This window comes from Lolium perenne, chromosome 4 (genome assembly GCF_019359855.2).
Source record: "Lolium perenne isolate Kyuss_39 chromosome 4, Kyuss_2.0, whole genome shotgun sequence".
In the NCBI taxonomy this organism is placed as follows: Eukaryota; Viridiplantae; Streptophyta; class Magnoliopsida; order Poales; family Poaceae; genus Lolium; species Lolium perenne.
This window is the reverse complement of record NC_067247.2, coordinates 233,618,924-233,645,640: the sequence shown is the minus strand read 5'-3', so window position 1 is coordinate 233,645,640 and position 26,717 is coordinate 233,618,924. Positions and strand designations below refer to the sequence as shown.

The window sequence follows — 26,717 nt, the reverse complement described above, 5'->3', positions numbered from 1 at the left end:
TTCGTACCGCACTCTCTTCCTGGAAGACTATTTGTGTCCTGCCCAGTGAGGCAGTGACTAACAACGTTCTTCCTAATTCTCAAAGTAAACTCCAATCTGTAAACCCTAAAGCGATTTCCATAGTAGCAGCAAGCGAAGTGACAGCAATTAAACGTGGAAATACATCAGCCCTAAATAAAGCCACTCTTCCCTTTTTGCCATCATGGAGATAAATACCAACTAATCCAGGAAAATTGATTAACTCATTGACTTCCTGAGTTTGTGGGAAAACAAAAGTAAATATTGCCCGAAGCCCACAAGTACAAACCCGCATTGTATCTCTCGTACAACACGACAGTACTAGTCACGCCTTAAACCAAGAATCTTAGCACTGTACTCCCAGGCAACAATCGCTGCTGCATTCGCAGGGAATGCTCTTGCTAGTGTTGGTCCTAGACCAGCATAACAGCCAGCCAGACCAGCTCTCCTATAGACCTGCAACAGGTCAAGCATGGTTGCCACGATCAGGCACATGCCACTACACCTAACGAAAACAGAAATAACTATTGCAGGGCACATACCATGTTTAAAACCCGAAAGGGGTTTCGGCTCGACCGAGGGTCAGGATCAGTCTGAATAATAGTTTTTGCAACATCCAGTGGCAGGGTAGCTGTCCAGAACTGCGGAGTGAAAATTGGTCAAATTGAAGAAAATGTGTCTTGCATTGGAATTTAAAAGGAATTGAGATACTTACAGCCATTCCACTAATCCCACCACTCATGACTCCTATTCCGACATCTTTTGCCGCAACTAAGTGACTGTTGTCAGAAAATCGTCGAGAATCTATATAGTTATGCATCCAATATCGGCTGTACTCATAAGTGCAGAAGAAGAAAGCATTGCCAATTGCCTCTCTGAACAATGTTGCTAAACCACCACGAAATATACCCCTAACCTGTAACATAACAACATCTCCTTATACTAGAAACAGCATAGAAGAGCTTGCAGAAGGCAATTAAGCTCACCCCTTCACTTTGAAGTGTTTTCACAGCACAATCTAGAGGGCTGGAATATCGAGTCGCATACATTGCTTCCTTCCCTTGAACTTGCATTCTGCACTGGAGATGTCTATTACATCATTAAATGCCACCTGAATCATGTCTCCTATGTACTCGCTAACTAACTGGAAAGAGAGATTGACGGCAGGACTGACCTTGGTCAGCTCAGTCGGAGCAAGGATGCAGCTGATCAGGGCTCCACTACAGGCAGCAGAAGGGATAATTACATGTAGCTGAGGTTTAGAATCCTCAGACTTTCCCTAAAATAAAAATAAACAGATACATATTACTAAGATAAAGACTTGACACAAGCATGTTTCGTCCTACTGCTATAACAAAGAAGAAAAGGAATACCTGTAGTAATTGTTTGGCCTGTGCATATGTGCCAAAGAAAAGGGAGCTTTCAAGTGCTATACCAACAAATGAAGATGATGCGCCTCTATACAACCCTCTTACCTGTAATGGGAAATAATCATGCAAGGAACTTCCAGTATCATGTTGATAAAATTATATCATTTTAAAATCTAGATAAACTAACCTATGTTGGTTTTCAGTTTAATAACTGTAAAGTCTAAAATGTGGTTAGCATTATCTGTGGATAAAATGGTAATCTGATCCTTTAAACTAGATGAATGATGACAGCACAACAGTTAATAATTGATCTAACTAATACCATGTGTAGAAAGGTGCAATGCAAATGCTATCATAAGGTAGTTGCTATGTTTGTAATTTTCTTAGTGACGCAAACTAGAGATGTATGAAGAGTGCTATACAAAATTAGTCTCCATAAAAGTATGCTTTCAACTGACAAAAATATAGTCATATGAACACACAGCGCTATCTAGGCAATTTTCCTAGCATGAATTGCAGCTTATAATTGCCAGAAAAGAAAAATATTTATGGAATAGACGATGGGATGTATATGCAGAACTAAAGCAACATGATGTACTTTGTGCATAAGCTATACACCTCGATTAATTGAGCAAGACAAAGCATTATTAAATCTAAAGTGAGAAATAAGAAAGAAGGGGCTTACTCCTTCCTCAACCAGTATCCTACTAGTGCAGTGGAATGCATTCTTGTAGACCTTTCCGTGAGCGGTGGTATTGTGAGCTTGCAGTTTGACCTATTGGTGAACAAAGCTATCTTTATTGTACATGTACAAAAATATGCAGAAAATGGTAAACATATATTCCATCAAAACTACAGAGTTTTACCTAGTACATGCACAGAAAAAGAAAAATAGTATGCGAATTCTCATGCACTGGCTAAAAAAAGGTTCTTTCATGCTGTAACCTAATTACAGCAAAAACACTAGTTCAATTAGCCCAAGTATGTGCCAGTATCGCCTCACATACAATGGGCAGTCAGACCTTGTGTAGTCATAGAGTGCCAAAAGCACCTGACATATGGATCTTAGGGCAAAAATGCCTTCTGTAGGCGTACGGAGTGTTGTCTTGTCAGGAAATTACAAATTTAACATTGATTAGCATGTCTCAAAAATCTCCAACATCAGCATTAGAAAGGTCCACTACAGAATGATTTAATAAACAACTTGTCAGGACCGCTAAAGTGTTCACTGTGAAACAGAAAATCATAGAATTAAGTCGAGACAAGTAATAAGATCCTACGGATAAGATCACTTATGGGTGAAACGTTTAATTAGGTAGCACATGTGCATCTGCAAACATTAAAAAAAATCCTAACTCACAGAAGATATACAGCTTGGCATCCCTTGAATCAATGCAGTGATGCCTGCCTAGTCGTGTCTAAAGATGGAAAATGCACCCAGCTAAATTCGGTGCTGTACACAACTGCTATGAACGACAGCATTCTAAACACAATCAATATCTGGTAATATCAACCAAATTATCAACAGGTATTTCATCAAACTTCATAATCAGAAAGCTCCATAACAGACAGACAGACAGACAGACATGTTAATGATGAAAAGAGCAAAGCATTCTCAAGCAAGCAGTAACATTGCACTTGTGATCTTATAGTAGCAACTAGTAGCTGCAGCAATCATACTCTAATTAGCTGTCAGTACTCCTCTCATCTCAATTCTTAGCCATATGAATTCCGGCCCCATTTGAGGAGCTTCACTAGGCCTTGATATGGTGCATTAACCTTTCTAGCGAATATTTTATGTGTGGGTTATCGAGGAATGATCACTGTGCTTCTCTTTCTGTGTAAGACTCGCAGCACTACAAATTGAGCAACAAAAACATTCTAGTTTGGTGGGATGTTTTGTGCCAATGGAAACTGTGCATTCATCATTAGTAGTGCCCCCTGCAAACCAAACACTCCACCCACGTTTACTCCGGAAGAAGGTGAGCTGACACACTGGTGGCTATCTAGCTACAGGATGAAACGAAGGAAGCATTTGACCGAACAGCAACGCTGCAGGCATTGCCTAGCATACAGAAGACAACCAAAGCATGAAGCAAGCACAACAGATGAAACAGGCGAAGAAAGATGCACGGCAATCGCTAGCTTGGAAGAAAAATTGAACGGATGAAAGGAGGAAACAGAATTACCTTCACAGTGTCGAAAGGGTGGCCGACGACCACCTGGGCTACGCCGGCAACGGATCCAGCGATGTATTCCTTGGCGGCGTCGCCTAAGCCAGCCATCCGAAAAGAAGAAGTGCAGGCGATAGTACGCCGCCCAAGAAAAAAAGTGAGAAGGCAGGGACCAATTGAGATTCCCGGCCACGCACGCCGGTGCCGGCGCCGCCCTGTACTGCGTTTGCAGGAAGGAGGAAAGGAAAGCCTATAGTGGTTGGGTGATCCGGTGAGAGCACAGCAGGGAAACTGGTTGGGCCATCTGGGCCGGCGGGAGGTTAGGTGACGTGGGAAAGGACAAACATGGCCACCGTGGACTCTAGTCTAAGCCCATTTCCCAATGAAAAAAAGAATCAAGATACGCCAGATGCAATTTTCTTTTGAGGAACACGCAATCAAAATCCATTGAGATCATAACACTACGTAATCATTAGTTATGGCCTATGGGAATGTGTAAACGGGACATGTGGGATAAGAATACTCACTGTGAAGGTAAAAATAAGATTAGTAAATAGTGAGAAGTAATATGGACTAGTAACGTAAGATGTGTATGAATACATGAGATGTGGATGAATATAGGAGACACTCAACCACTCCGCCAGGCCCTGTTAGAATACATGTACGGTTGAGATTAGACTAGGTTTAGATCATCTTGTTCTCCAAGTCTATCTCCCCCCTTGTACCTCTATATATACCTCCAAAGGATCATGGAATACAACACACAAGAATTAGGGTTCTACAATTTCCACATGGTATCAGAGCGGTTAGCCTCACGGCGCCGATCCTAGGTTCTCCCATCACTTCCGCATCGCGCCGCCCCCGGGGAGATCTCTCCTCGGGGGCGCGGCACCCAGTCTTGATCATTGATCAGATTGGTTCTTTAGACTAGATTAGATCCAATTTTCTAAATTTTAGTTTCCAATCTCTAGATTAGCTTCAAGTAGCCACCAAATAAATCCCTAGGAAATTACCGTCCGGTGCAAATCAGTGAAAGAGCTGCCATCGATCGATCTACAAGGTTCGTGGCGGCGCAGGGCAGGCCGGGCGTCCGGCACTCCACTGCCCGGCCGACCGAGCCGGCACGCACGCTCAGTCCAGGCCCCGGCCACAGCGCGCGCGGGCAAGCAAGCAGATCGACACCTCCACGGCTTCAACAGATCACGCGCTGATGGCAGCTGCCCAGATCGGCGACTCGTCAACCTCCACGGTCCATGCACTAGGAGACAAGGAACGCCATATGCACATGCATGCATACAAGCTCTTTGCAGGGACAAGGCCACGCACGCGGGCGCCATCTGCATGAATCTACTGCTACTACGGCCGCGAGTCCGTGGATGTGCATCAGCGGCAATCCACGCGTGAATGGCCACGCGCGGGATCTTCATCAACTCCGACACCGCTCGGATGCGATCTCCACCGAGCCGACATCATCGACCCTACGCGCGCCGGCACACTTCTACACCAACATCAAGCAGCCTCGCAACTACGACGTCAACCAAGATCTGTACTCCACCGAGCCGAACTACACCGATCCGAGCAACTACGTCAAGCTTTACGACTACATCAAGAACTACGTCGAATTCTACATCGCCAAGGACTACATCAACATGGTCACCGCCGACATCCTCATCAACACTGCCGTCGCCGCCTACGACACAAAAACCCCGCCGCCGCCGCGCTACGACAAAAACCCGCCGCCGCCGCAGACCCGCTGCCGCCGCCACGCTACGACAAAACCCGCCGCCGCTGCAGAACCACTGCCGCCACCGCGCTATGACAAAAACCCGCCGCCGTAGAATCGCTGCCGCCGCCGCGCACAACCTAAAACCCTACGACCAAAAACGCGCAAAAAAATTTACGCCTTCGGCGAATACGGCTACACCACATATGACGACTACGACATCGACCATACCTCGACCACGGCTACATCACGCTCGTCTACCTCGACATCGACATTAAGAATACGTCTACAGCAACTCAAGAACTCCAGTCAACAGCGTTCGCGTCGTCGGGGACGCCGATGATGACAAGGAGGAGAAGCGACGGGAGCGCATGACTTCTCCAGTCGCAAGCGTTCGCTTCACTCCCGCTACGACTGAGGGGGTATGTTAGAATACATGTACGGTTGAGATTAGACTAGGTTTAGATCATCTTGTTCTCCAAGTCTATCTCCCCCCTTGTACCTCTATATATACCCCCAAAGGATCATGGAATACAACACACAAGAATTAGGGTTCTACAATTTCCACAGGCCCAACTAGCCTTCTTTAACAAGAGCGCTAACTAAAAAAATGTAATGCGGAAACATTTATCTATGATTGTTTAAGCACATACTTGATTCATCCTTTTGATTAACAGAACCTCGAAAGTAATAAAATTATTAATAGATTATTGGGCAACCTAGAGTGACGACTAAAAACACTAGCACCAACTGAAACTTGTTGTAGAAAAGATTGTCGTGGTAAAACTTGTTCTAGAAAATAAACAAGAAATATGTGTTCATATCAAAATTTACGTTGGTAGGTTGACTTTGACCAAACAAAATTCATATCAAAATTTTAAAACCACTTTTTTACATCAGAAATATGTGTTCTACTAGAAAAGCAAGCTAAAATAAGTTAATACGGTTTGAATCTCCATATAACAGACCTGTGTGGCCACCCATGTGGGTAGCAAACCCGGCCACTCTCCCTCTTTGATCTACGTACTCTGACATCTTTACAATCCATGTGGAATCACCAAAGTCTCCAACATACTCCTTTATTCTACTCCTTCATGGTCCACGATGGAGTGTTTTCTCTTCTATCTACTCCTTCATTTCAATTGTTCTTTTGATGGATGGGAAACCAACCTTCCCACCGTGGCGTATGTGTTAAGTACGTGTGCACTTGACTTTTCTCGTCTCATTACACAAACGTAACGTACGTTCGACTAATTATGACAGTAATTAGCCGTAATTCCAAGCTGTTAATTCCAAGCACTAGACCGAGAGATAATACATTTTCTCAAATCAGTTTAACAGGCGAGCGCGTGGTTTAAAAAGCTACTTTGATCATTATTTTGATCAAGAAAATATGAATTACATGTCATAAAAATTATATCATTAAATATCTTTTTGAATACAAATATAATGAAGCTTATATAGACATACAGTTCACATTTTATTAACCAAACTAATGGTTAAGATTTATCTTAAATTACTCGTGTGCACCTGTTAAATTGTATCGGAGGGAGTACATCTCCCTGTATTTTCTTTTTTATATTTTTGGTCTGTTTTATAAGAGGTTTTTCTCTCTACTTTGTATCGGTTTGGTCGTATGTGGCTTTATTTGTAAAGCGGGACGAAAGCCTATTTCACCGAGGGAGTACATCTAGAGCAGCAGAACTATTTAATCTTGGTTATTAACACAAATTTATTGTCCAGTAACAAGTTTTATATCCGCGAATGCCGCACCGTTAATTCAATCATTGAACTTATTCAGGACTTGTGTGTAGGATCAGAAGACCATGAGAGTCAATTTTGTGCAACAGTGACGGATAGATGGCTCCGAGCCTCCAAGGACTTGTCTAGTTGTGTCATATTGTGTGTACAACCAGAAGGCCCGAGTGGACTTTGTGCAACTACTCCATCCATTTTTATTACTTCGCGTTCTAGGTTTAGTCAAAGTTAAATTTTACAAAGCTTAACCAAAAATATAAGAAAAAATATCAATATTTATAATGCCCAGCTAAACCGGTACGGAAACAGCAAGGCGTTTTGAGGCGGCTCTAAAACCTTTCGTCCCTCTTGCCGGCGATGCTGCCGGTCCGCTCCGCCTCCGGTGACCTTGGGGTTTTGGAGGTGTGGTGGACCGCGGCCTCTCGCCGGCGGGAAGGTTTCAGAATTCAGTTCTTCGTTTAGTTTGTTTTTGGTGTCTTCTTCGGGATGGTGAGGCGGCGGCTACTTCTTGAAGTCAGAATAAGGTCCTCCCCGTCCTATCCTCGCTCTAGTGGTGCATCTAGCGCCGGCGGAGGACGCGTGGAGTTGTGTGTCCGGCAAATCCCCCGTGATCTAATCGTCTTTCGTGTTCAATTGTGTGGTTTTAGGTCAGTCTCTTCCGATCTACGGTTGTCATCATTGGCGATAGTTGCTGCTCTGGTCCACTGGTCCTTTGGGGCCTTAGCACGACGACTTCCCGTCTGTCTACTACAACAAGCTCTACTACGACAAGTTTTGCCTGCCTCCGATGATGGAGGGGCGAGGACGGCGGCGCGCCTTCGGCTCGTGCTAGTGTCTGTAGTTATCCTAGGTGGTCCAACGACCTATTTGTAATTTTTATTACTTTTAGGCATCTTTGTACTTGATGATTATTAATGGATCGGTGGAATTTACGAAAAAAAACATGAAAATATACTTCATGACAGTTCTAAGGCAATAAATTTTATATTATATATGTTGATAATTTTTTGTAAATATTTGATCAAAGTTTACAAAGTTTGATATTGACCAAATTCAGAATGCCAAGTAAATCTGAATGGAGAGTACTTGCTAGGATACCCCATATTAATTTAAATATATTTCTCCAGGTTAAGACGACAGCCACCAAAAGTTCAATATGGAACAACAAGATGGTTTGGAAAAATATGACTTGACAAAAGAATCGTCAACTTTGGTTGTACCTTTAACTTGCCAAAGAAAACTTTAAGCTAAGCACATAGAGCAATCTTGAAATGAGATAATTAATTTAGTACAACAGTACTGACTATTGATTTCGCTAGAAAAGAAAGCAGACAGGAACTCAGCTTTCCTGAAATATACTACTCCCTCCAGCTTAAATCAACTGAGGCAACTCTAGTCTCGAGAGTACAATCAGTGGACATAGTATGTAGCTGCGCCAATTAGCTTGGACCGAAGGGACCATGTTTAAATAATACTCCCTCTGTCTAATATAAGATGTTATTACAACCAATATACTGGTTGTAATAACATCAATATAACATATTATTAAAACCATATACAGGTTGTAATAACATTCATTGATCAAGAAGGAAATCCAAAAGAAACTCGAGTTTTTGGAACAACATTAAAGAAAAAAACAAATTGTTGGTGAAAATTATCTCAGATCTGACAGATGAGAGTTTGAACAAAGAAAACTCGGGAAAAGATAACAAGCAAGTGCCAATGGTACCCAAACATGAATGGTGATTTCAGTGTCTTGGGTAGCCACTAGGGTGTTAAAAGTACCTACATGTGGGCACCTGGCACCTGGTACCTGGGCAAGCACCGCTAGACAAAATAGATAGAATATATAGGTTCAGCGAATTGTTATAACCACTTTCTTGTCGATAATTTATAGAAAAAAATTTACGGACATGTAATACCCAGTATGAATCCAATTTCCCAGATTCACATCAAGAAAATGACACTTCACAGAAACATAATGATTTTCTACCACATCACAGGCGTATTTGGAGGGCCCACTTGTGACTTATCACACAGGGAACACTACGCGACTGCAAATGGCACAAAACATTGTGATATTGGGATAATCAAAATCACCAAATATCATGACTAACAAGCCAACGCTCGCACTAAGATTCATGATTCGCATCTTTGAAAGCATATACTCTCTGCATTCGTAACTTCCTAGAAAGTGTGCAGTCAAATATCAACAGAGAAAAATATATCTAGTTTGGCAATGTGAAAATAGTATCAGATTGTCATGAAAATTAATTTCATAAGACAAAATTCACAATTTTTCACTAACACACAGGTATGAAAAAGTAACAGTAGAAGTCTAGAAGATATATATTGGAGATCACATAACTATCTAAATCAACATCTATTTATGAAGGGAGGGAGGATTGATTAGTGTTAATACTAACTAGCAAAAGCTGAACCAACCTTATTATTCATTTTCCAAAACTTAGACTTGCTTGAAACAAAGAAGTGGATTCAGCAAGACTGACATTTTTGTTCTGTTTATGATTTACTTCTGAAAGTAAAGAAAGTGCACCTACCATTTTCTTTTGAAAAGAACAAAAATGTGTTACAGGAAGTAGTATCTTTGGTACAGGATCATTTAACTCCATGGAACTAATAGGTGCCAATAACAGCTAGGAAAACTAGAACAAGATAATCTTTGAAACAACAATATGGTCAAGAAGGTTTGCCAGGTTGCCTGCCTAAGCTGTAGGATTACCGGACGTTGCACAAAACTTAAATAAAGTTCGTAGACGCACAAAACGAGGACTAAATTAAGGCAGATATAGGAATGCAGATTATACACATGGAGAATATTTCATTCTGCAGAAGAGACAGCCCTTAGAGAACAAGGAAACATATATTGGGCAGAACAATGCAAATGTTGTTTCAGGCAGGGTACACTAGTCCACATCTACTACTGACTTTGTAAACAGAGGAACATAGGGCAGATATGGACCTGTAAAGCCTTCCTCAAGATTACAAATACGACGAAATTCCTGTCGCCGTATATCATATGATGCCAGTGTACCAGTGTCCCTTGAAGAAAGGAAAATAATATCACCATATGGATGAATCGCAATCATGCTGTCTGCCTGTTCAGTCCCTCCAAACAGCTCTTCAGTGCGGACAGTAAGCTTCAGGACCCATTCTTTACTGTCATAATCCTCAAGACACAAGATTGATATCTTGGAATCTGGGGTCATAGTGACATAATGCAAGAAACCCCGCGACAATCCAATGAAACCGAAATACAGACTGTGTGGCATATGAATAGTGCCCCACGACTTCCCCTCTGTGTCCACCGTTACCAGCGCAGGCTCAGCGGTGATCAAGTGCAGCATGCCATTCAGAAAGACGCTTCTAGTTGTGAAAGGCAGGACAGTACGCGCATCCCACACGCTGTCCCTATGATTCCAGGCTCCTCTTTGTGACGAGTAGATGTTCACTCCTGTGATGTGCATTTCCTTATCTGTCTCTTCAAACTGGAAAACATGGAAATGGGACGAGACCGCCGGGTTGAAAGCCAAACGGACGATGCTGATGCAATCCGGTTCATCGGGCGTAGGGTGAGGGGGCAGCTCTAACCATCTCTGGGTGACGGGATTGCAGACGATGTAATCGAATTCGTTCTCTGAAGGTGTCTTGTAGCATCGGCAGAGTACGAGGCCATTGCAGGTGTCCAACTGGTCGACGTTGCTGTACTTGGGCAGGAAAGGTAGGGAGGCGTCGACGGGTAGATGTGGGCCGGCGGCGGAGACATCGGCGAAATGGCGAGAGATCCGGGGGACGTGGCCGCTGTGGTAGCTCCCGTAGAAGAAGCCCGCGAGGGTCTGGGGCAGCTTCTTGCGATGGTCCGGGTGGGAGATGAGGTCGCGCCAGGTCTTGGAGACGCACCTGCAGCGGTGGACGAGCCTGACCGGGAGGCGGGAGAGGATCTCCACGATAAGGTCGTCGGTGAGGCTGGCAGGAGGGTCGGTCTGCAACTTCTTGGGGCTCTTCTCCTCCATGGCGCGGAAGGTCAGTCTGTAAATCCAGCGATGGGATGTTATTGGCCGATCTGGAGTGAGAGGAAGGGCGCGCCGTGCAACAGCGATAAAGAGTAGAGAAGAACCTTAGGTGGCGGCGGCGCCGGCGACGTTTGACGAGAACGCGGCGGCGCCGGCGCCGGTGACGGTTGACGAGAACGCGGCGGCGCTTCTTGAGTTCTTGGGAGGGATGTGGAGAATGGGACGGGGGTCGCAAACGCAGGCCTAAATGTGATTAGCGTGGCCGTGTGGGCCCAATGACACGAGACGCCTGCACAAGGAAAATTCCTATTCTCAAAAAGAAAAAAACAAGGAAATTTCCTGCTTAGGGCCTCTTTGATTCGAAAAAAGGGGAACAGGGCAAACATAAGATTATAATGCCATGTCTATTATAGTCCTATTGAAATTCATATGCACCAAAAAAAAATTGACTTAAGAGGGGAAAAACAAAGAAAACTTGCAAACAGGTTTAAGTGGATGTTAAATGACCAAAGGAAAACTTTCTAAGGATTGGAAATCGTAAGAATTCCTTTCATAATGTGTTGCTTGGTTCTTAGGATTCTCATATGGTTTTTTTCCTAAGCAGTAGTTTGCTACATTTCATTGGAATATAACATCCACTCGAACCTCTTTTTAATAATCATCGGCTCTTCCTATGGTGGAATAAATCATAATTTGATATATAAAAAAATCCCATAAGATTTAAATAGACATGAAATTGAACCCCCTATTTTTTCTATTCCTCCGTTTCCGAATCATGTGAATTGAAAAGGCCCTTGGTATTGTTTAGAAAGGGAAAGTCTGAGTTAAAAATGCATCTCACAATTACAACAAAAAAGATCACTTGCTTGTTGCTTCTATCGAGCACACGTTTCATAGAATGCTCCCTTGTCCGTTTCTATGTGCCAATTTGTAGGAAAATGTTCTCGCGTGACAAGTTACTCTATTCATAATTCAGTTCCACATGTTGGTGTGTCAAATTGATCATACGTGACAAGTTTACATATGCGATGAATTACCTTTACATATAATGTTGTATGTGGAAATAGCATGCTCAAGCTAAGCTAAAATCGAACAAGTTTTCTAAATGGAATGCATTTCCTATGGAATTTTGTCAAGTACTCCCCATCCTAAATACATGGTGTATAAGTCTATAATATACTTATTCAATATTGTATTGATTGATATTTTGTTTATATATTTGGCTAAACATTGTAAGGTTTAACTCTTGAATCAATTTATATGCCTTACATTCGGGAAGGAGGGAATATACCTCAACGAACACTACACTGCCAACTAGAAGAGCGAAGAAGAAAACATGTCAATTGAAATGTATTTATAGTGCAGGTGGAGGTCGTTTCACGTTTGTATTTGCCATATTAGTTAGTGGTTACCCAATCATCAGTTTTCACAAAGCAGTTCCAGAGTATGCACGAAAAAATGGCATGTACTATGTTGAATATCATGCTCAACCTAAACTTTAAGGCATCAGGTTTCTTAAATGCTAACTCTCTGCTTCCAAAATTTTGCCAGGTAGTATATTTCAAGGATTTGGTGAATTTTTTTTTTTTTTGAAAGAAATGCAGCAGGAGAAGCAACTAGAACAATTTTAAAAAAAAATAAGTACTCAAATCTGAACATGTGTAGCTGAGTTAGTTGTACATCCACTTCTTTAGCCAAGTGAGCTAGTCTCACTTAAGCATATTTTATTATGAATGTCATTGGGTCTTAAACAGACTTTTTTTAAAATTCAGTGTAAGGAACACTCGTATGGTACAGAAAACTAGCAAGGAACTTGTCGTGTGCCTTCTTCCCAATGAAACAAACGGAATAGGAGGGAAAAAAAAGCGCTAGAAGCAAGTACTGTAACAATAATAATAATAAAAGCATAACAGGGCTGCAGCATTATGCAGATTAACTGAAATAGGTAGCACTTGTCTGGCAAACATGCATCAAGATATTTGTGAAACTGACCTCTAAAATTTATCGAAAGTTTTCACAGGTGGTCATAGACGTCCCACAACTTTATTAAATGTTGATTACCCCAATTACCATCCACCCGGTTCATAAAGTAACAAGAACTATTCTTCAATTATGGGCACCACTCATATTATAGGTTCACAGTAACAAATCCTGATATAATTTCTCCACCATCTGCTATTTGCTGAGAATTTATTCCATAGTTGCACTTGAACCCACAACCTCTAAATCTGTTATCTAACACCCATAATTGGACCAGAGGCACCAAAGGGGACACAGAGGTTGGAAGTTCAGAGAGTTCTACTGTAATATCCCAATAAATAGCTATATCTGAATATACTATAGATACGTTCAAAAAGATGGTATCTACCTTTTGTGTATCAAATGGCTTTCCCAGAGGTATCCACTTTCATTCGGGTGAAAATCCACGTTCTAAGGCTGTAAGATCAGACATTGCAACTACATATAGCAGCAAGTGAACCGGGCAAGTTACTAGCTCAAATAGACAAAAAATAGTTTCAGACTTAGGATCCAATTTTGGAACTGGATAGGACGTGTAGTAAATCAGGAAATTTTACTGATGGAATAAAAGAAGGTTAGTATAAGACATGAACTGATCATTTCAATACGAGCAAAGGAACATGAACTCCCATTCTTAATTGTTCACTAGTATGTCAAAGGTAAAATGAAATACAAGATCTCACTAGATAATGGAATTCACCACCTAATAAAAAAGAGTAGCTTTGGTTTACTAGTTCTATTTCCACATTGACAAGAGGATAATAACATATACTCCCTCCCATGATTTCCGCTACATAGAATTACACAGTTTCAACGCACAGTAAGTTTTAAACCTAGAGCATGGATAAAATACTTGGAAAGAGGAACCAACAGCCCAACACAATAATCTCAACATTACAAACATGAATCATGGTACAACAAAACAATAACTACACAAAGTTAGGCTGCTACCCATATGCTACTAGCAACCATAAACACGTATGTTTACATAAGACAAGCAGCTGGCGTTACAAAGTTAACTGAAATAGATAGCATCATAAACTGATGTTACAGAGTACACTCAAGAACTAACGAGAAGTGCACAGCATAGAAAGCCTAGAAGGATCCAGCCAAGGCCCTGGTGAGAGGCTCATAACTCTGATATCATCTGAAAGGTTGACGAAGTAAGAACTGTGATAGGTGAACCAGATTATCAGTACCCATCTGCCAATGACTCGGAGTACAAGGGAACATATGGAATATAAGGTCCATCGGTAACATGACCAAGATCATGGATAAACTGCACTTTCCCGCTGTCCATCTCATAAGACATCAGTACTTTGCCGTGCCCATAAACTAGGAAAATTGTGCTTCGTTCTGGGTAGATCGCGACAATATGATAGTATTGTCCCAGATAGACATTCACTCCAAATAGATTCAAATACCTAACATTGTGCTTCAGGACCCATACTTCACTGCTGTAGTCTTCAAGAACCCAGATTGACAGTTTACATTCCTCTAGTCATCACTATTTGCAAAATACAAACACCCCTGTGACAGATCAATGAATCCGGCATTAGTATTTATGAAAAGAGCATCCTCATAGTCATCGTGTGGCAGAGGAATCACCCTCCAAGTGGTTCCCTCCACATCCACTGCCAGCACCAAAAACTCCATGGCAAGCAAATGCAGAAAACCATTAACGAAGACACTTTTAGAATCACTAACTATCCTAGGTACCAATTCCAAACCGTTGTCCTTGTGACTCCAGACCCCAGTTTTGGAGGAGTAGATCCCAACCCCTTGGACGTGTCCATCGCCACGGACATCAGGAGCATCCATAAGCCCATCCGAATTAGGAACACCGTGCTCCACAAACTGAAACACATGGAAGTGTGAGGAGACAGCAGGGTCAAACCCCAAGCGAGCTGTTGGTATCTTTTTGAACCAGCCGGGCAAGACGACCCATTTCTCAGTGGCAGGATTGCACACGACGTAAGTAAATGCCAGCGAATCAGTAGTGGCGAAGCAGCGGCAGAGAAGGAGGCCATTGCAACTGTCCGCGATGTTAAACATCCCACAGTTAGGCAGGAAGGGGCGGGAAGGGTTGATAATAGGCCTGCCTCCCACTGAGACAGTGGCGAAATTGTGAACCAATCTAAAGTTGTGGTCATGGGTCCTGCAGAAGAAGCCGGCGAGGGCTTGTAGATGGTACTGCGCCAGCGCCTTGCGGTGGTCGGGGTGGGAGATGATGCTGCGCCAGCGCCTGCACACGCACTTGAAGCGGCACAGCGACTTGTACGGCACGCGGGACATGATCTGGACGAGGGAGTCTCGGGTGAGCTTCTCTGCTGGATTCGGCTGTGTACTGATGTCATCGGAGTCGGTCGCCATGACCGTGGAAATAAGAAACAGTCAATCTGTATACGGGGACGGGGGATGAGGGATTTGAGATTCATCGGTGAGCGAAGCAGGAAGGAAAAGGGGATCTGCTGCGAATGTAGTGTACGTACCAGATGAGAATAGACTAACGGCGAAATAATCCATTTGATCGAGGTGCTCCCATACTCGCCGGCGAGTGGATGGCGGCTATGTCTTGGGTGCGCCGGCGAGGTCTACTGAGTTGGGGCGGAGCGTGGAACTGGAAGAAGGGCGTTGGACGGGGAGTGGGCGTAGAGAGTGAGAAGTGTTGCTATCTTGGGCTTTTTTTTTTTTAGAATGTCTTGGGCTTTTCTTGTGGGCTGTAGAAGCAGATGATGCAGGATACCAATAAAAAAAAAAAACAGGGCCAGGGATGTAGCACAACTTTTATTAAATCAAAAACAGTATTATAGAACTTTAGAAATTTATGAATGTTATATACTAAAAGTGTGTTTGACATATGACCACTAGTGCTCTTGGTTTTTAAAAAGGGATTTCTATTTTCGTGCCCCTGGTTCGTTAGTTGTGCTCAGTTTTCCCCAGCCTCTTAACTTTTTCTCAGTTTTCTCCTCCCTTTAGTTTGAAACCCCTCGTAGACGCTCGGACGGGAGGGTTGCCGTCAGGTCAGAGGCCTTACCGTTACCGTTAATCTGACGGGCGGGGCTGCACAGAGGGCAGTTCCTCTCTGACCGTCTCGTGCTGACGGGTAGCCATCCATCTGTCGCTGACGCGTGGGCCGTTTTATTTCCTGATTGTATACGCGGTGCTGCCAATGACAAATGGGGCCGCTCTATAGGGCTGCCGCAGTCAATGACCAGTGGGGTCGTCTATTTTTCAGGAAAAGACATATATAACCGGTCTGTGGGGCTGCCGCAGCCAATGACCAGTGGGGTCGTCTATTTTTCAGGAAAAGACATATATTGCCGCTCGGTGGGGCTGCCGCAGCCAATGACCAGTGGGGTCGTCTATTTTTCAGGAAAAGACATATATTGCCGCTCTGTGGGGCTGCCGCAGCCAATGACCAGTGGGGTCTTCTATTTATTTAGAGAAAATCATATATTCCCGCTCTGTGGGCCTCCGCAGCCAATGACCGCTGGGGTTGTCTATTTATTTAGAGAATATCATATAGAGCCGCTCTGTGGGGCCGCCTCAGCCAATGGCAGGTGACTATTTTTGCATCTTAATCTAAAGTGAATCTTATGCTAAACATGGTGCTTCCCGACGGTGACCTAGCAGTGGCGGCGAGCATAGCCGTTCTGACCATGCCGATATCGGCATCGTTTGGAGGCTGTGGTGCTCGAATCATGGTGGAAATTGCGATATAATTTTTTAAATGCATAATATATAGGAAAATAGCTAGATCTCTAAATCGATGCATATGAAGCTACATATATATTCTTGGTCATAATCCCCTTATCTAAAGGGGATGGATGCATGGCTTCACGTCGTCGTCGCTTTCATCGTCACTATCTTCGTCGTTCGAGTAGTAGTACTTCCTGCACATTGTTCCGTCAAACACCTTCATTGTGAGCACATCATCGCCTTCATATTTGAAGTGTACGAAGCAACCGTAATCCACACCGTGCGCGATGGCGAAATTCTCCCAGCCCTTGTCGAGGTACATCCAGCCTTGACCGTCAAATAGGACCTCCACCGTCCAGAGACGAGCACCACAGTCAGCTGCTCGCAGATACACCTTAGCTGGCTCCTGGCCGTCAAGATAGTCCGCAAACTTTTTTGGGAGTGCCTGCAAAGAGACCGAGCGTCGATCGTTTGAAATTAAAGGTTTTTTTAAAACATGCCCATAATTAATCACATGCATCATATATGTGGGAACGCGTACGTACCTTCTTGACCAAAGGGTCTTCATAGACGATGATGAAGAACTCCTCTATGATCAATGACAGTGTTGACGGTGGTAGTGGCAATGATGATGATCCACCACCCCGGCCGCCCCTTCCCCTTCACATTCCGGTCCGCGTCCGAGACGTGGAAGCCATGGCAATGGATCAAGTGTATGTGAACGAAGAAGAGAGAGGCAGAACCTATTGACACAAGGGATGGCCGTTGTGGGTGTTTATAAGGGAGAGATGACCGTTGTAGGGGTTTACACAATAACGCGCCCTTCCGTGCGTCCAGGGACGCGCCACAGCGCCGCCACGGTGTGGTCTCCGGCGTGGTTCGCCGGAGTTGACCACCGGCGGTTGACCGCCGTGGGGCCCGCCCCTTTTCTCTTTTTATTTTTCTTATTTTCTGTAAATTGATAAATATATGACATGTGTGCCCCTCTGTCAGGTTTTTAATAATTTTGGAAATAATTAGGAAAAAGAATAAAACCCTGACATGTGGGTCCAGGTCTGTCAGATTTTAATAATTTCTGGAATTTTCAGAAAATGATTTAAAATGATTAAATCTTGTAAAATTCATAAGTATTACATTTTAAATCACAAAAATATGTATACTATATCGAAATTTTCAGAAAAATGAGATCTACAATTTGGTTACACAATCATGCATTGTTAAACAACTTGAACCCTAGTGATTTAGAGGAACTAAAATCAACCCCTCTGAGTTTTCCGGAACTGCTAACCCTAGTTCCCCGAAACCCAGTTAAATTGATGATCATTCCTAGGTCTTATTTTAATACCTATAATATGTCATATGATCATCCTTCTATGCGCATTGCATCGATGCCATGTGTTGATTGTTGTTCTACCTTTCCGGTGTTTGCTTCTTCGCGATCGATGGAGCAAGTGCCCGAGGCGATGAAGATCGACAACGATGCCACTCAATAATTGTCCACCGACGAACAAATCAAGCATGGGGTCTCCGAAGATCCATATTGGTTTGTCAGGGACAAAGGCAAGCCCTAACCTCGTTCATATTATGATTACTAAATGCTTTTACTTCTGGTTCCTACATATTGCATTCGATTCCAATATGTTTTATCGGCAGATATAGTTATCCTATATGTGTTGCATTTACCATCTTTGTAGCCTAAATACTCTGATCCACTGCTCCCAGCAAGACTAGGTTCGAGCTATGTGTGCATCGCTAGAGCCGTTATATCAGATATGCTTAGCCATGCTTAGTTGACGAATCCTGATCCATCCGGTTGATGAATCAGAGCTGCGAATGAACCTAGTACGGCAGGATGACGTGGTAAGATGAGTGGTGATAATTAAACATGCTTAAAGGCTTGGATGGGCCACCACATGGGGATGTGGTGATTTGACTCGTTCTCGCCGATACTAGGACCTGAGGTTCTCGCCTTCGGAACCAAGACTGAGCGTACAACCACACGGGGCCCATTGGAACCCCTTGGCCCGAACTTGCCTAGCTTACCCATGAGTCAATTAGTTTGCAAGTTCCATTTGCCATACGCATGGTGAATTAGTTTGCAAGTGCATCATAGAGGGCGTGCCCGGGGTCAAGGATGCTGGAGGCATTGAACTGGATCCCCTGCGCACAATGACCGGGACCACCTCGGAGAATGGCTACCTACGATGACGGAGCTCCCCAGTTAGTTTGACTCATGGAATAGGCGAAGCAAGGGAAAGGTTTTGGTCGACCACCCTCTGCAGGCACACCAAGGAAGTGTGTTAATCATGTGGCGTTAAGAGTCGGTCGACGCGTGTGGGTAAAGTTGTACACCCCTGCAGGGTAAATGTCAACACTCGAATTTTTAAGTCCAGATGCCTATTATGCCATACCTCGCAATCCCAGGAATATTGTTTTTGTGAGACATAATAGTTAAGTAGCATAGAGTCATTATTTATTACAACACATACTTGTCTTACAACCATAGATCACATGATCCAATATTACACAAATAGATTGTTCAACAACAGAAATAATTAGCGGAAGCGAAGTAGTAGTGGACTATCTATTCCACAGGCAACGCTTGACGTTAGAAGATGATCCTAGTTATCGTAGACGTTCTGTTGTCCGTCATCCTGATACTGTTGCTCCTCTTCAAAGTCTGGCATTTGAATAGCCAGGGACACAGCCATGAGTACTTTAAAGTACTCGCAAACTAATACTAATGTAATTACTTATTAAGTGTAGTAAGGGGTGCTAAGCTCTAGGTTTATTTGCATTAAGCCAAGTTTTAGTTCAATAAACATTTAGTAAAGACCCATCATTTGCTAGACTAACTCAAGTGGGAACAGTAGTGTCATTCCCACAAATCATTTGTGATTCAAGTCAAAAATCACCTTTCAATTCAACATTCCTTTTTACGACAAAGATTCTGACAACGGTAATAATAATGGCCTTTCCAATCGTCTGTAACCGTGGACACGGCTATTCGAATAGGTTTAACACTCAGCAGAGGTTGTACTCTTGTGCCACAACTTTTGATTACATCCGTCGAGGATAACCCCGAATCATCGATCTTGGCTTGGATTGCGTTCTCGCGGTAGGAAATTTTTTGTTTTCTATGCAACGAATCCCTACAAATGTACGACCCAAGCCCTGTGCAGTTCCCGGGTTGACAGTTGGTTTTCACCGGGAGGCCAAGCTCATGGGGAGAGGTGCCTATACTAGGGTGTATAAGTGAAAGGTTAAGGTTGATGATCCGCGTACTGAGTTATAGAAGACGGGAGCAACGAGGGGATGAACGAGACTAACCCTTGAAGATTTCCAAAGCCTATAAGAGTAGGCTCTTATTGCTGCGGTAGACGATCACTTGCCGCTTGCAAAAGCGCGTAGAAGATCTTGATCACGGTGCCACGATCGGGCAGCACCTCCGTACTCGGTCACACGTTCGGTGTTGATGAAGACGACGTCCTTCTCCCCGTTCCAGCGGGCAGCGGAAGTAGTAGATCCTCCTCGGAATCCCGGCAGCACGACGGCGTGGTGGCGGTGTCGATGGAGATCTCCGGCGGAGCTTCGCTAAGCATATGCGGGAGAAGTAGTGGAGGAGGGGTGCTAGGGTTTGGGGAGAGGGGGTTTGGGCGCCGGCCCTCAAAGGGGTGCGGCCAAGGCTGAGCCAAGAGTGGCCGGCCACCCTCCCCTTGCCCCTCATTATATAGGTGGAAGCCCCAAGAGTTGTGGTCCAAGTCTTCGAATAAGACCCCAACACCAAAACTTCCCAAAGGTGGGAAACCTACTCAAGGGGGAAGTCCTACCCAAGGTGGGACTCCCACCTTTCCTTGAGGTGGGGCTGGCCGGCCACCAAGGTGGAGCCCACCTGGGACTCCACCCCCTTAGGGTTTGGCCGGCCATGCTAGTGGAGTCTCTCCGGGACTCCACCTTCCATAGTGTCGTTCTTCCGGACTTTTCTAGAACCTTCTAGAACCTGCCATAAATGCACCGGATCATTTCCAAACTTGGAATATGACTTCCTATATATGAATCTTATGCTCCGGACCATTCCGGAACTCCTCGTGATGTCCTGGATCCCATCCGAGACTCCGAACAAAACTTCGAACTCCATTTCATATTCCATATCTACTTAAACGACATCAAACCTTAAGTGTGTCACCCTACGGTTCGCGAACTATGTAGACATGGTTGAGACTTCTCTCCGACCAATAACCAATAGCGGGATCTGGAGATCCATAATGGCTCCCACATATTCAACGATGACTTTAGTGATCGAATGAACCATTCACATACGATACCAAATCCCTTTGTCACGCGATATTTTACTTGTCCGAGGTTTGATCATCGGTATCACTCTATACCTTGTTCATCCTCGTCTCCGGACAAGTACTCTTTACTCGTACTGTGGTATGTGGTCTCTTATGAACTTATTCATATGCTTGCAAGACATTAGACGACATTCCACCGAGAGGGTCCAGAGTATATCTATCCGTCATCGGGATGGACAAATCCCACTGTTGATCCATATGCCTCAACTCATACTTTCCGGATACTTAATCCCACCTTTATAACCACCCATTTACGCAGTGGCGTTTGATGTAATCAAAGTACCTTTCCGGTATAAGTGATTTATATGATCTCATGGTCATAAGGACTAGGTAACTATGTATCGAAAGCTTATAGCAAATAACTTAATGACGTGATCTTATGCTACGCTTAATTGGGTGTGTCCATTATATCATTCACATAATGACATAACCTTGTTATTAATAACATCCAATGGTCATGATCATGAAACGATGATCATCTATTAATCAACAAGCTAGTTATACAAGAGGCTTACTAGGGACTCCTTGTTGTTCACATAACACACATGTATCAATGTTTCGGTTAATACAATTATAGCATGGTATGTAAACATTATCATAAACACAAAGATATAATAACCATTTATTATTGCCTCTTGGGCATATCTCCAACAGTCTCCCACTTGCACTAGAGTCAATAATCTAGTTTACATTTGTAAAGATATAACACCTTGGCCTTCCGGTGCTTTATCATGTTTTGCTCACGGGAGAGGTTTTAGTCAACGAATCTGACATGCTCAGAACCGTATTTTGTAATTCATTTGCGTCTCAACGCATCACTCATTTCCAAATGAGTCGGCATTAAATATGTTTGGTCTTCTGGTGGAACCTTAATTCCGCGGTCTGAAATATGTCACTAATATTGTCACACACAATATAGCTTCAAAGTTCTGACTCTGTCGGAACTACACCAAGTTCTAAAAGAACCTCTTGACTTAACATCCTTTGTCATTGTCAGAACAATGACATACTCTGCCTTCTTTTGTAGAATCCGTCACAATATTTAGAACTCTTCTAAATCTAGCATAGACAACTTCTAGCTCATTGTGCTACCTTTTAAACAACACTTTAGTCTAATTTGAAATTGAAATTTTATTTTCATATGTGACAAAACAAATATCGGTGCAACACTTTACAGCGATTTGTTTGTCATTTCTTCATACAAAAACTATATATATATTCTTGGTTCTTCTTAAGTACTCAAGAATATTCTTACTGTTTTTCAATGATCATCACATGAATCATTCTGGTATATGCTCCTAACTTTTTAGAGCATAAGATATCTGATTATGTACATATTATTCATGATCTAAAATCACTCATGTGTTTTTTACTCATCGAGTGTCAGATACACTCAAGTCTTGTTAAACCTTCACATGACAAGAACATTTTCTTAATATTTCTATATTGAACTACTTCAATATCCATTCTATGTACTTTGACTTAAACTTATTATGTGTTTCAATCTATCTTCATAGATCTTGACACTAAATTTGTTTCAGTCCATATCCTTTCATTGAAGTTAATTTCTCAATGAAACCTTTTTAATCAAGTATATAATTACATCATTTATAACCAACTATATGTCATCTACATAAAGTATTATAAATATGTCTCAGCGCTCCCACTTAATTTCTTGCAAATGCAAGCCTCTTCATCGTTTCTGATGAAATCAAAAACTCTTTGACTATTTCATCTGGTGAAGATTCCAACTCCGTGATACTCACTTCATCCAATTGAAGTTTGTATACCTATCTAGTATTCCACGGACTAGCAAAACAATTGGTTGTATCTTGTATACACCTTTAATACACACGTCTGATAAGTAATGTATTTTGCCATCCTACTAGCATATCTCATAAAAGAAATATGTAGTGATTACTAGTATAATCCACATAGACTATAAGCATTGCTACGGAAGATCTAATCTTATCGTAGTCAACTCTTTGAACTTTGTCGTAAACAACTTTTCGACAAGTCGAGTTTCTTCAAGGATATTTCATCCAAGTCCATCAATTTTATAGATCTATTTACTTTCAAAAAGTATTTATCTATCTTGGATTTCATGGCGTATAGCCATTTTAACGGAGTCAGGGCCCATCATAACTTCTTTGTTTGTAGTTGATTTATCATTGTTCAAAATCAATCCTTTGTCCACAAATCAATTATTTGATCACAAAGTAAACCATACCTACAAGGTTCAATATGTACTTCGATCTCCATGGCTAAAACACTTTGTAGTCATGGGAGCCATGATCGTCGTGACCGCTTCCGGAACCAATTCCGATGCTGCGCTACTCTGATCATTATGCTCAGGTTCATAAACTTTATCAAGTTCTATTGTCCTCCCACTCAAAAATTTCGCTAGAAACAATTTCTTGGAAATAAGAAACATTGACAAACACTTTTGTCTTTGTCTCCATAGTGGGAAGAATTTCCAATCAATTCTCTGGGATAACCAACAAAGACATTCATCCGATTTTGGTTGTAAACTTATTTACTTATGCTATGCATACCAAAATTTAAGAAAGGACTATTAGGGTTCATACCCATGCCATAACTCGTATGGTGTCATTTCTACGGATCATGATGATGCTCTATTCAGTGTAAAAGCGATAGTCACTAAAGCATAATCCACAAAAATATAATGGCGTCATAATATTTTATCTCATCATTAATCCAACAAGGTTTGGATACATCTCTCGGATACTATATCATCATTATGATACTCCAAGAAATGTGAGTAGTAGAACAATTTCATGACTCTCTTAGATGTTTGCTAAAACTCGTAATTCAAATATTTTCACCATGATCCAATCATAGATATTTGACTTTTCTATTACGATGATTTCCACTTCATGCTGAAATTTATTTGAATCCATTCAAATGTTTCAAACTTCTTCCTTATTGAATATATCCACATATATACTCAATTCATTGTTGAAAGTTTTCATGAAGTAGAAGAATCTCCCGCACACAACTATGCCCAGTGAACCACATATATCATTATGTATGTTTTCACTAAGTTAGTTGCCCGTTCAACTCTTGGCCTATGAACGGTATTTTAGTCATTCTCTTTAGAAAAGATTTGCAAGCACCAAGCGATTCAAAAATCAAATGACTCCAAAAATCCATTTGCATGGAGTTCCTTCATGCGTTCCTTTCTAACAAGACCTAAATGGCGGTTCCACAAATAAGTGGAATTCAAATCATTTTCCTTATGGCATTTTAGCGTCAGTGTTATGTATGTGTGTTTCACCATTAAGATTTATAATAAATTATCCATCGTACATGGAGTAATGTCATAATTTTAACAACTTATTGTTTTCATTTGACCAGAGCAAAATAACAATTATTAAGTTCTTTATTATAAATTCTAAGGGCTAGATAGAATGCCAACGACGAACATAATAACACTTTATTTTGTTCCAGACGTGCATTCCTATCATATTCCTTGTCAGTCACTTAGGCCATTGTATTCTTGTATTGTGTTGTTTTGTATGACACTTCATACCAACCAATATGATACTGATACCCAAGAATTTCATTGTGTGACCTAACTAGGAATACAACCATAACATGTATATCATTTATATACACCTGAGCTAGACTTTCTAGTCTTTTCTTTTCTCTCTGCCAAAATATCTTTTGTAATTTCTCTTTTAGCTTTCCTCATTATTCAGAAAACACTTCATCTTCAATAACTTCTAGGTTTGTTGGTCAAATACCAATAACCTTGAGGTTCTTACTTTGAATTTGATCATCATATGACAAGTGTTCTAGATTTCACTATTAGTAACTTTGTAATACGATGAACAATTTCACTCATAATTTTATCCATCAATTCATGACGACTTTCTGAGACCATGTCTGTACATGCTAGGCTCATAAAGTTTAACCTTAGTATTCGCATGTGCAAATCTGGCTTGCACCCGTTGTATGCACACGTAGAATCTATAACACCCGATCATCACGTGATGCTTCGATACGACGAGTCTTAGCAACGGTGCATACTAAGGATAATAATTTCATGGATATGCGAATATTGTTAGTGCCCCAATAGTTGGAGGATTGGGACGCCTTGCGTCTTCAACCTTCGTACATTCCCATAAAACTTATGAGTTTATGTAGTCTCACCAAATTATATTCTATCATCTTGCAATAAGGTCTTAGATATCACATATATCTCATACCTTGATTATTTCTGAAAACTAAATTTTCAGCTCCTTACTTTTCAAACAGATTTGAATGGAGACAAGATAACTTTAGGTACTAATTGAAAACATAGCTCTTTGAATCAACAATGTGAGGTTTACTAAAAGTTTGCAATAGGACTTAATCAATTCTTGATTCTTAACAATACGGTACCAATCCGTAAAGTTTCTTGTCAGATTTTAACAGTATTTCTATCTCAATTACAAGACTAGCGCATAGTAGTAAACGGATGCCAAAACTACAAAATTAATTCAAAATACTACTCAGACTAAGTTTATGATAATTAGTTCATGTTTTAATCTAATTACTAATGAACTCCCACTTAATACAACATCACTCATAGTTGTTAAGTGGTACACGATCCAAATCCACTACACCAAAACCGATCATCACGTGAGATGATGTAGCTTCAATGGTGAACATCAACATGTTGATCATATCATCCATATGACTCGTGTTCAACTTTTCGGTTTCCGTTGTCCCGAGGCCATGTCTGTACATGTTAGGCTCGTCAAGCAAACTCAAGTATTCCGCGTGTGCAACATGGCTTACACCCATTGTATATGAACGTTGAATCTATCACATCCGATCATCACGAGATGCTTTGAAACGACGAACTTTGGCAACGGTGCATACGAGGGGAGAACACTTTATTATCTTGATATTAATGTGAGGGATCATCTTATAATGCTACCGTCGCGTTCTAAGCAAAATAAGATGCATAAAGGATTAACATCACATGCAATTCATATGTGATATGATATGGCCCTTTTGTCTTTGCGCCTTTGATCTTCATCTCCAAAGCACGGACATGATCTCCATCATCAACGGGCATGATCTCCATCATCGTCGGCGTAGCGTCAAGGTCCATGGCGCCGTCTTCATGGTTGTTCACCTCATGTAGCAACTATTACAACTACTTTGAAATACTACTCAACATGAAAATTAAAGACAACCATAAGGCTCCTGCCGGTTGCCACAATACAATAATGATCATCTCATACATATTCATCATCACATTATGGCCATATCACATCACCAAACCCTGCAAAAACAAGTTAGACGTCTCTAATTTGGTTTGCATATTTTACGTGGTTTAGGGTTTTCGAGAGAGATCTAATCTACCTACGAACATGAACCACAACGGTGATACTAATGTTGTCAATAGAAGAGTAAATTGAATCTTCACTATAGTAGGAGAGACAGACACCCGCAAAGCCTCTTATGCAATACAAGTTGCATGTCGAACGAGGAACAAGTCTCATGAACGCGGTCATGTAAAGTTAGTCCGGGCCGCTTCATCCCACTAT

At 42.0% G+C, this 26,717-nt stretch overlaps 2 protein-coding genes and 1 pseudogene across 2 annotated transcripts; all 3 read right to left on the bottom strand.

Moving 5' to 3' along the window:
- Nucleotides 1-209: 209 nt before the first annotated feature.
- On the bottom strand, nucleotides 210-3,833 carry LOC127326113 (mitochondrial arginine transporter BAC1). Its single transcript, XM_051352973.2, has 8 exons — nucleotides 3,578-3,833; nucleotides 2,074-2,163; nucleotides 1,392-1,493; nucleotides 1,193-1,297; nucleotides 1,005-1,097; nucleotides 734-934; nucleotides 561-659; nucleotides 210-474 (listed from the first exon to the last, which is right to left on the bottom strand). The coding sequence occupies exons 1-8, from the start codon at nucleotides 3,671-3,673 to the stop codon at nucleotides 340-342; spliced, it is 921 nt and encodes a 306-aa protein (XP_051208933.1). The 5' UTR covers nucleotides 3,674-3,833; the 3' UTR covers nucleotides 210-339.
- Nucleotides 3,834-9,908: 6,075 nt separating this feature from the next.
- On the bottom strand, nucleotides 9,909-11,312 carry LOC127326125 (F-box protein At5g07610). Its single transcript, XM_051352985.2, has 2 exons — nucleotides 11,182-11,312; nucleotides 9,909-11,093 (listed from the first exon to the last, which is right to left on the bottom strand). The coding sequence occupies exon 2, from the start codon at nucleotides 11,075-11,077 to the stop codon at nucleotides 9,971-9,973; it is 1,107 nt and encodes a 368-aa protein (XP_051208945.1). The 5' UTR covers nucleotides 11,078-11,093; nucleotides 11,182-11,312; the 3' UTR covers nucleotides 9,909-9,970.
- Nucleotides 11,313-13,956: 2,644 nt separating this feature from the next.
- Nucleotides 13,957-15,763, bottom strand: LOC127326160 (F-box protein At5g07610-like; annotated as a pseudogene).
- Nucleotides 15,764-26,717: the final 10,954 nt, after the last annotated feature.

Coding starts and splice junctions, on each gene's coding strand:
- LOC127326113 (XM_051352973.2), bottom strand. CDS start 3,673: ATGGCTGGCTTAGGCGACGCCGCCAAGGAATACATCGCTGGATCCGTT. Junction 1,494..2,073: donor GGATACTGGTTGAGGAAGGA/GTAAGCCCCTTC, acceptor TTCCCATTACAG/GTAAGAGGGTTGTATAGAGG. Junction 1,298..1,391: donor AGGCCAAACAATTACTACAG/GTATTCCTTTTC, acceptor TTTTTATTTTAG/GGAAAGTCTGAGGATTCTAA.
- LOC127326125 (XM_051352985.2), bottom strand. CDS start 11,077: ATGGAGGAGAAGAGCCCCAAGAAGTTGCAGACCGACCCTCCTGCCAGC.